Source organism: Poecilia latipinna, unplaced genomic scaffold (genome assembly GCF_001443285.1).
Source record: "Poecilia latipinna isolate Pla-1442-1.1 unplaced genomic scaffold, P_latipinna-1.0 Scaffold2755, whole genome shotgun sequence".
Classification (NCBI taxonomy): Eukaryota; Metazoa; Chordata; class Actinopteri; order Cyprinodontiformes; family Poeciliidae; genus Poecilia; species Poecilia latipinna.
The window spans coordinates 49,706-60,650 of record NW_015115371.1 but is presented as its reverse complement, the minus strand read 5'-3'; the positions used below and the strand labels follow the sequence as shown (position 1 = coordinate 60,650).

At 37.2% G+C, this 10,945-nt stretch overlaps 1 protein-coding gene across 6 annotated transcripts in view; it reads left to right on the top strand.

Annotated features, from left to right (window-relative positions):
- LOC106939036 (membrane-associated guanylate kinase, WW and PDZ domain-containing protein 2-like) overlaps nt 1-10,945 on the top strand; it is a 34,747-nt gene that overhangs the window by 4,203 nt on the left and 19,599 nt on the right. For 4 of the 6 annotated variants that reach the window (XM_015021294.1, XM_015021293.1, XM_015021296.1 and 1 more), the window contains exons 2-5: nt 4,104-4,311; nt 6,599-6,640; nt 7,654-7,769; nt 8,858-9,050. In XM_015021294.1, the coding sequence (XP_014876780.1) occupies nt 4,104-4,311; nt 6,599-6,640; nt 7,654-7,769; nt 8,858-9,050 (559 nt within the window). The remainder of the gene's footprint in view (nt 1-4,103; nt 4,312-6,598; nt 6,641-7,653; nt 7,770-8,857; nt 9,051-10,945) is intronic. The other 2 variants (XM_015021295.1, XM_015021298.1) reach the window with 1 other exon arrangement.

Sequence of the window (10,945 nt, the reverse complement as noted above, 5' to 3'; positions counted from 1 at the left end):
CTTGTTACATAAATAAAACTAAATTCAGCCTCATTTAGTCATTTATTGAATAAATACTTGAAAAATAAAATCTAACCAACTCCTTTTGTGCCATCAAAATGAGAAAAATAAAGTATAAAAATGTGTATCAAAGAGAGTTTGTTTCCTGACGATCATGAACCACTAGAGGTAGACTTAAAAAGTCGATCAATCAATCGGTATTAAGCTTGACAGTAAAAAGTGGTGAAAAATGTTACTAAATCACCGCAATGAAAAATATTTATCTTGATTACTAAATGTCTGTTTAAATCCAAGTTAAAAAGATATGAGGATGAAAGGAAAGCCATTGATGAAGTCATAAAAAGTGGTGTAAAATTTTTTTGGGGGAAAAGAACTGTTTTGAAGTAGCCTTAAATGTATAGCTAGAGCTATAATGGAGTGATTTACAATTTTAAAAAATCGTATGTAAAAATGGCCTAGTCAAAGACCAACTCTAAATCTGACTTCACCCTCACATTAAATCAATTTTGACTCAAGTTTGAATATTTTGCAAAGAAGAAAATGCATAAATTTCTGAGGAGGTCTGAATCAAGCAAGCTTAAAATTAAAATGTACACCACACTTTAAAGATTTTTAATTGAAATGAGCTCAAAAAGAAGGCATTATTTTGTGTTTCTGAAATACTTCAACATTTGTGGTGGTTCTGTGACAAAATGAGAAAAACAGAGTTGAGTCTAATTAGGTTTCCACAGCTCAGAGTCAAACATGGAGGCTTTGGCTAACAGAGTGAGAGCAGAGCAGTAGCTAATTTGTCAGATGGACTTTCCGTCCAGCAAATCTTTGTTTGCAGATAAGCCTATTTAAATTTGTCTGTCAAATTCAGAAAGTCATAGGTAACCACTAGTTAATGCTGCAGCATTTTCAGATGTTTTTACTGAATAATGCAGATTAATTAAAGGTAAAAGAAAACGGTTTTGGGTCACATCGGAAAGCACATTTCATATCTGCAGCTAATATTGGCTCTCAGAACCAGCTGCTCTGTATCTTCCCGATGATAAACGCGCCAGTCATACGGTCTCAGTTTTCCCTCCGTTCCGAGTCGCTTTGACGCTTCTCGGCGTGTCAAAATGTCGTCTCGGCTGTCTGTTCGCTGTCCTGCTGTGACTCACGCGGCCGGCTCATCTGACACATTGAGGCTGCCGCTCAGACTGACTGGTGTTGGAGAAACTGTCGCTGCCGGCTCGAATTCAAGATGTTTCTCTTTCAAATTAACGCCAAACCGCCCACATCTCTTCACCTTGGAAACGGACAGAAGCTTTTGCCGTTATTTGTCTTTCCCTGAATAAATTAAGCCAAACTGCTTCTTCTACTACTAATTTCACTAACTTGTTATTTTTCTAAGCTCTTTCCCCAAACACCGATAAATACTGCAGCAGATAATTGAAAATGTCATCAAAATTGTTCAGTTGTGGATACATGCTCCAAAGAGCTTGCTTTGTTCGGAAAAAATCAAGATGGCTGCCATTGTGATCAAGCAAAATTAATTGTTGCTCTAAATTTGCCAATATTTATCACAAGTGAATGCTTTTGGTGTCAAATCACTAATAACTGGACACACATAAATTATTTACTGATAGTTTTTTGATTTTCCAAGATGGCCGCCTTTGTTGTCATGGAAAATAAATTTTTGCACTAAAATCGACAAATAGATGGATGTTTGGTGTCCAATTAAAGCCTACATATTTTAAACCATAGAAATTGTATGTATTTCCTTTATCCTGTGTCGTCTTTTTCTGGTGGTGATTTTCAAAATGGCCGCAATGTTTGTAATAGAGAAGTAGTTGTTAGCCACGACTAAAACGTTAGGTTCACTGACCACTAATTCACAAAACAAAAATCTTAGCTGTGCTAACGCTAAACCGCTGAACTGAAAAACCAGCACATTTCATGCCAACAAGTGGCTAAAAAGGCTGCAAAACGGCAGCCATCTTTAAATTCAAGTGGCTAATGGTCAGAATGACAAACATACAAGTTGAGGGGTGAGCATGCTAATTTTAATGCTGTATCCACACTTGAATGATTTTTACAGTTTTCACTACTAACCAGTCAAAAGCAGCCGCAACAAATCTGTCAAGCTTTGGATTTCTGCTAAAATGACATGAAAAAGGTTAATAACTTCACAGGTTTCTGCTATAAAAAGCTCTGGTAATCTCTAATATTAAAAAAATGCATATTATTCGACATGTTTAGTGTTATTTGTTGATGTTTCATCATTATTTAGCTCAATAAAGGACATATCACTGTACATAATCTTTAAAACCATTAATTTCTTTCCTGTTGTGCTTTACAGCGGCCATATTGCCTCTTTGTCCTCTAAATCAGTGTTTTTCAACCACTGTGCCGCGGCACACTAGTGTACCGTGAGTGATCGTCAGGTGTGCCGTGGAAATGATCCAATTTCACCTCCGTATTTTCCGGACTATAAGCTGCTACTTTTTTCCTACACTTTGAACATGCGGCTTTTCTGTGGATTTTTCTTCAACCACCAGGGGGCTCTTTAGCAGGAAGTGAATCATTGGAAGTCAAAATTGGAAATCAAAGAAGAACGAGCTAATTTTAATTTAGAACAAGCACATGCTAGCAGCAGGCACGACGGAAAAATTTTTTCAAACTCATATGATGCAGCTTCTAAGTTGAGGAGTATCGATCTGGCAGTACAGGAGGGAAATAAAGCCGCTGCACGTAAACTCGGCGTGAACAAAACCGGATTTGGAGACGGAGAACTGCGTCCTTAATATATCCAGCAGTTATTAGGACGCAGCCCTCTGCTGCCCTCTGCTGGGTCCTTATGGGAAACCGAGAGCGGCAGAGATACCAGCGGCCTGTAGACCGGTGCGGCTGTTATAGTTTCCAGGGGGGGTTAAAAAAATTTGAAGGTACGGTTTTATAGTATGGTGCGCTCATAGTCTGGAAAATACGGTAATTGGTCTTAAAAGATTTTTTGAAAACCAATTAATTATCTGCAAATAATGCCATCTTTGAGTGTCTTTGCTGTAGTAGTGACTAGCGGCGTAATCATGTAATTTTATTACCACTAGATGGCAGTAGGTACAGAGCATTTTACATTAAAACAAGAGAATTAGTGATGCATGAATGTTACTACATTCATGCATCACACACGACAGTGTTGTGGCACTGTTCTGGTGTATTTTTGAAGTGGACATGTTAAGTGCAATTTGAAATAAGAAATGTAAAATATGATCAAAATAAATTTTTGTGTTTATTTGATTTCTATTCAAGACACTTTGATAAGAATGACTATATATGTAATATAGGCGGCTACAGAGTATCTTTGTTTACATTTTTGGTTTGTGGTGTGCCTCGTGATTTTTTCAATTAAAACAATGTACCTTGGCTCAAAAAAGGTTGAAAAACACTGCTCTAAATGGATATTTTCCAACATTTTGGACTTTGGCTGCTTTTTCACTATTGGTGATACATTCAAAGTATTTATTATATTCTTAAAAAGGAGTAGCACTAATAAAGAAGTACCAGGCCTGAAAACCTCGTCTTTGGTTACAATCAACATTATTATTGAAATAATAAAATCAGAGGAAGAGTAGCAGATGGGTGGATGAATGGTGGGAGCTTCTGTGAAACGTTTTAGTCTTTTTAAAGAAAAAATATTTTTCCTACATGGAATGTTTTTTATTTTATTTTATCAGAAAAGTAAAACTTGGACAAATTTATTCAAATAAAAGCGTGGTAGTTCTAGTTTTGGATAAAACTCTGTGTGGGCTGGTTCTCATTAACATTTTTCTTATGGCATTAATCAATAATTAAGAATAGAGAACCTTAAAAAATTATCAATGCAAATGTGTACAACACAGTACAGAGATCTTTACAAGCTAGTTCAAAGAAAAACAAGTTAGTAGTAATTTTTTATAGTGGGAAATGTTTTGTATGAATGTCCAAAGCTTGACAGGTTTTGCATCAATCAGGGGTAGCCAATGATCATATCTCGTTTGTGTTTTAACCATACCAATAGAGCTAAAATCAAACAGCAGATGTGGAAACAAACAGGAAGAGGAAGCACTGACCCGTCATGCCGCTGTGCTTTGCAGGTGCTGGAGCAGTGGGAGTCCCAGCAGGGGCAGAACAGCCCCGCTCAGACCAGCCGCTCTGCTCCCATTGTCTCCCACAGCGCCCCCTTCCCAACACCCCATCTTCACATGGCCTCGGTCCCGGACTCGGCCTCCGAGGCCTTGGCACTGGTCAAACCTGACCCCTATGACCTTTTTGAGAAGTCCATGGCTATCTATGAGAGTAGGCGTAAGTACTGGAGCTTTTACTGCAGGTGAAAACACACAGGCACCTGCTGTAGGTATGAAGGATGGAAATAATTTCCTCCTAATCCATAAATAACAGAAAACAGACAGAAAAGCAAATGTACAGCAGTTTTTACTGACTATGAAATCCAACCAATGACTGAGGTGCTGGGCTGTTTCTTGCTATTGGCCACTAGGGGGCTCCAAAGCTGCATGTTCAGCCACATTTCTGGAAAATTAAATATCCCATATAAAATTAATTGCAACGATTAACTTTGGTTGGTGTTTTTCTGCATTATTAGGTGATTTCTTTGGACCGCACTTTCACACAGAGTGTTGTATAGACCATTAAGAAGTTTAGTGATACAGTAAACTGCACATTCTGGGTTGTAATGTACATTACGACCCAACAAAATCAAAAGAAAATGCAGGAAGAAAAACAATCGGTGGATAAAAGCTATATATTTTTTGGTGTTGTGGGCTGAATAAGAGGAAGGGTAGTATCTTTTTGTTTTGCTAGCAAGTTATTTGTCATGCCAGCTAAAGGAACCAAAAGAAGTTTAGTTGCACATTAGTAGCCCTGAAAAAAAGAAAACAGAGGAAGAAAAACAATCAGTGGATGAAGGTGACACATTTTTGGCGTTATGGGCTGGATAAGAGGAAGCAGTTTTAATATTTTGTCACCGTGTATTTTTGTCCTGCTAGCTAGCCTCATGAACTCAGCTCTAGCGTTTGCTTCATGAATGAACATGAATGTTTTCATGGAGGCGTTATTTTGGATTGTGGCGTTTTTATAAACATCTGTATTTTATTGATATATAGAGGGTTTGCTGTTTTTGTTGTATTACAGCTTTTTAATCAGTTTAATTCACTTTAAATTGTGTAATTTTAACTGTAGCCGGGTTGCTTGTAAAATGTTGTGGCATTTTTGTGGGAATCTCTTCATTTCATTTTGACAAACGGTTCTGCAGAAACGCATCCATGAATAAACACAGTTGATCTCTTCCACACCTAAAATATACAGTACAGCAATAACATAACTCTCTGGCTTGTAATATACTAAAAAGGTAATTTTCTTTTCGCGATATCATTTTTTTTCCTGTGGGAGTTATAAGCAGTAAAAAAGCATTTGTTAACCTTTATGTGTGTACGTAGAGACTATTTCACTTCATGCTTTTGTACATCTACAAGTTTTAACCTAACAGGATTGTTTGATTTAACATCTCAAAAATATTCTCAGTAAATATGGTGTAAAATTGCAGGAAGAAACACTTGTGGTAGTTTTGTATGTCGCCTTAAAAATGTGTGGAGAAGCAGCTTCTGTGATCTGACATGGTATCTTTTTGATGCTGGTTTTTAAAAACTGCTAGAAGTCAGGTGGATTAATTATTAAATCTCCTTTTTATGTTTTTAAAACTAAAGCTGTGGTGGTTGTGTCTTCTCTGAGCTAAAATTAAGGTTTTTATTACCTTGGAAGCTTGACAGAGGAACTTTACAGTGTGTGTAAATCCTTAATTAGCTAAAAGGAGAAAATTTACACTTCAAAAACACAAAATCTTACTTTTCCAGTGGAGATTTCTTTGCACTGTTGCAATAACATAAAACTAGCTTACAGGTAACTTTTTGACTTGTTTTAAGTCAAACATTCCTTAATATTGATGAAAAAGTGCTAGTTCCACTGGCAGTTTACTTCACTCATAACAAGACATTTTCCCCAGAGTATATACCAACATATATGCTCTAGAATACATTTAGTGTTTTTCCAGCATATATTTTCTCCTTTTAGCTATTAAACTTGTTCTAGCCTGTTTTAGCAATCAAAAAAAGGTAAGAATTGTTTTCCTGTATTTTATATTTATGATACCTTCTGGGGGGTTTTCCGGTTGTAAACCGTTTTTCTGGTAATCCGGTTGGTGGGGATAACATCTGTGTCAGGTTCTCGTCTCTCGTCATCCCTGCTGAGTCCCAGCAGAGCGCCGCTATGATTAAAATGGATACAACTGGAATAAATTTTTCATTCGCAGCCTCTTGTCTGTGGCCGGGTTTGCCCCGGCGCTTTGCGGATCGCGGCATAGCGTGGCGCCACTGACTGCAGATCAGTGCTTACATTCCACCTTGCGTTGTAATGAAGAGCTGTATTACTCTCTGTAAGCATTTCCTGACTTCATGGATGATGCAGAGATTCTGCGATGACATTAGTGCTGACGACGGAGTTCGGGATTATATGGGAGCATCTGTTTGTGGATGTCTCTGTCTCATTGCTTTGGTTTTCTCTTTCTCTTTTTGTCCAGAACTTGTTCAACCAAGGACCGTTTTTCCTGTGGACTCTACTGGTAAATATAATCTCTGTGTGTATCCTTAAATGGGACATATTACACAAAATTCACATCTGCCATGTTTTTGTTCTTCCATTTGGGTCTCACTTGCTTCAAAAACCCACCCAGCCAGTTTTTTGTAATCAATTAATGCTTTTTGGTGACTGAAAAGTGAGCTGTTTCAAAATGTTAAGTCACCTCAGTCAATCAATAAAATGTGCAACAAGGCAGTTCAAAGAGTTTTAGTTCAGAGAAACATAAAAAAAAATATTCTAATTGCTAAGCCACATTCGGCTGGCAATGTGCCGTTACCTAGCAACCCTTGTGAAGCCCAGCCGTTACCTAGCAACGCAGGGGAGATATTTTTAATTCTGCTTAAATAAAGATAATTTAAATATACATTAATAAAACAAAGTCCAGTTCCAGCACATTTGGTCAGCTGGTTTTACTGCTGCATTCAATGTACAACGGCTGCTGGAAACGACAAGTGTTTTTTGTTGACTCATCATCCAGAAGCCACTTGCTGCATTCTTGTTTGTTGTTCAGGAGGCTCCACTTCTGCTTTTCAAAGATATAAAGTTTTGTAATTGCACATTAGTTTGCAGCCACTTTCTTTAATGATTGTAATCATTATTTTGTGTAGGTGTGAATGGATTAAAATGATAAACGTCTTCTTAAATAATGTTTTAAATAGTTTTATATTTGAATAATTCCTTGTATATACAAAAAAAAATCTTGTTCATTTTAAAGTTTTAAATTCACATTTTTCCCTTATATAAGAAAAACATTTGAATAGTTTCCAGGAAGAAATTATTTTTGCTTTTAAACAAGATTATAACTCAGCAACTTTTAACAGTTTATATTTTATGAATAGTGCCTTTGTATGACCCTTTTTATTACTCTTAGTGCTTGTTTTTGCAATGTTATTAGGTTATTTGTTACTGAAAAAATGGATCGGATTACAGTAACGCTTCAGTTACAAAGCTGCTCCCAGAGACATGATTTAACGTGTTTTTTTCTTCTGATTAAAGGAGCAGAGTACCAGGACATCGAGGTCCACCTGCGCAGACAGAAGTCTGGGTTTGGCTTTCGGGTGCTGGGCGGTGATGAGGCCGGGCAGCCTGTGAGTGTGGAGACACGTGAGAAGGCTCGTATGGTGATGGGTGTGAAACCCTGTCATTTTCTACTCTCTAATCCACTCCACTCCCACTGTGTGTTCCTAACCCCTGACCCCTGACCTTTAGCCCTGAGAGAGTGCTGGCTTGCTATTAATGGGATCCCACCAACATACAGTGACTTAAAGAAGTTTTCTCACATTTTTCCACATTACAACCACCAACTTTAGTGAAATTTATTGGGATTTTTTTGACAGACTTAAACAAATAACACATAATTTTGAAATATAAATGAAAAGGAAATATGGTTTTCAAAATAAAATCTCTGAGAATTATGGTTTGAATTTCTATCCAGCATTACTCAGTTCGGTAGAGAACCCTAAAATTCTACTTGAGTAAGAGTAGCACTACTTGAACATACTTTTTTGAGTAAAAAAGTATTTCTGTGTACTTTTTATAAACATATTAAGGTAATAACTTTAGTATAGTGCAATAAAAATAAAACACTTAAGGTTTTCCAGTGTGCCAAAATGGCCTTCAGTTTTCAGCAGACGGTATTTTTATGCTACTGAGATTAAACTCCACTCAGATGGATCCACTCAGATGGACTCTGTTTTAGTTGGTTCACTTGGTTTGAATGGATTTTACTAGTTGTCTTTTCATCAGAGATGTTTGCAAAGTTTTGTTGATATAAACAGCACATTTTACATTAAATAAGAAACGCAATTAAAATCACATGTGAAAAAGTTTAATTGAAAAATATCCTCCTACCACTTCCTGTTGTCTTCTTTGTTGTTTCCACCAGTAGTAACATTCGATTATTGATTACGACTTGCCCGAATGTGAATGTTTCCATCTAGCAGATTTATTTTTATGGCCAATGGAAATGTAGCTACTCTTTAGTATCAGTGTAAAGCAGACGGATTATCTGCTGTTTTGTATTAGTCTGTCATTAATATCGCAATAAAATGTGAAAAAGTTCAAAGGCACTGCATGTGAGTTTAGAAAACTAATACTTTATTACATTACTGAATAACAATCACTCTAACATCTACTCATTTCAACATAATGCCAAGAATCCATTCATTTAACTCCCGGTGTTATGGAACAAAATGAACAGATTCTTATTGGAGCGATCATAGAGAAGAGTCCAGCAGATCTAGACGGGCGATTACGGCCGGGAGACGAGCTGCTGTTCGTGGACGGGATCCCAGTGGTGGGGAAGGCACACAGATACGTTATCGACCTGATGCACGCGGCGGGGCGCAACGGACAAGTCAACCTGGTCATCAGGAGAAGGGCGCAGGCAGGAGGTAAAGAGCCGGACGGGTTTACAGCTTCTTCTCTTCCTCTACCTGTCATTTCTCAAACTTTTTAGTCATTAACAGATTCTGAAAGTAAGAATTCTGTGCTTTAAAATAATAGAAAATACATGGATACCAAACAAATTCTTTACCACAAGTGCTGTGTGCACTAACAACATTTTAGGGCTATTTGAAATTTAGAAGATTATCCCAGAAAATAGACTTTAGTTGCAAAAACAAAAATGTTTAGATGCAGTTAATTTTTTGATAAAATCAATTTATCACCCAGACCTTCTAGACAGTTCTTGCTTATTTTGAGCTCCTTTCAGAATGAGCTGTTTTATGGTCTCTGTCGCTTTAAATCCAAATAAACTGCTTCTTCAATTCAACATTTACCCTCACACATAAAGATGGCTGCAAACAGATCCAAAATTATACAAAAACACATCTTTAAAAAGCATTAGTAGAGCCTCCTGCACAACCAACAAGAATGCAGTAGGTGGATCTGGATGGTAAGTCAACAACAGAACACTTGTCTTTTCCAGCAGCCATTGTACATCGAATGCAGCAGTAAAACCAGCTGACCAAATGTGCTGGGACTGCACTTTGTTTTATTAATGTATATTTAAATTATCATTATTTTAGCAGAATTAAAAATCTCTCCCCGGGGTTGTTGGGTAACAGCACATAGCCTGCCGAATGTGGCTTAACAATCAGAATATTTTTGAAACCGTTTGTTTTCCAGACACAAAAACACATTAAGTTATGGCCAGAAGCAGTTGAGATCCAAATGGAAGTATAATAATAACATCCAAAATGTGAATTTTTCATAATAAATCCCCTTAATAAGTCATCCTTTTAAATAAAAAAGCCTAAATCACACTTCCGCCCTAAAACAAACACTTCTCTCTGATTCCTAAAACCTCTTTAGCTCCGAGTCTGAGTCGGCCGTTCCTCCTCCGATCTCATCTTCAACACCTTCCCACAAACACGCACGCGCTCTTCTCACCAGCTCAACCCGTCCCACTCCGCTCGCCCTCTCTGCCAATCTCTTCCCACCAAAAGCTGCCGTCTCACTCATGCCTGACCTCTTCTCTGACCCCAACTTCCAATCTAATCGTCTGACTCCCACCGGCACTTTACCAAGTGTCAGACTTTGCTCTCTGCACCCGGCCTCCACCCACCACTCCAGATTTTGCACATTTTTGGCCATTATTTTCCTTTTCATGAGAATGCTTTGAACGCTGGTTAGGAAAAGAAGGCGATTCAACATGTGGGTGGTGTTTACGACTGGAAAAGTCTTGATGAAATTCATTCTGTCCATTACTTGCAACATAATAGCTAAATTTTCTGGTGTAGAACAAACGGCTTTCAAAGCCTGATGGCCATTAGGAGACTCTGATAAAGAACTAAAAAATGTTTTTAAATATAGAAATGCAGGTTCTTACCAATATGATTTTAAACCTGCTTGTTGAAAATTATGTGGGGTTTTTTGTTTTGTTTTGTTTTTGCATCATTTTCCATCCCACAGGAAAAAAAGATCCATCCTCTTTTTGCTACATTTATCTTTTTATTTTATTTATTTATTTCAAACAGGATTTTTAAAAACAAGAAAAAAAATTTGTAGGACTAGAAACAAAAAGCAGAAAGGCCTCTTTAGGCTGTAAAGTTTGCAGACCTCTTCTCTAGCTGGCTGTAACTTCGTTGAGACTTTCTGAGCTTTATTTTTAAAAACTATTTTTGTTTATCTCTGTATGTAGTGCAGGGCTGAAATGATTAATCGGATTAATCATGTGGCATAGTGTTAGCTTCACCTGTTTTCATTTTCTTATGTATTTCTAATATTGTATGAAATAAGCCTAAGTGGTTCAATGAAAAATAAGTTTTTAAAAAAATAATTATTA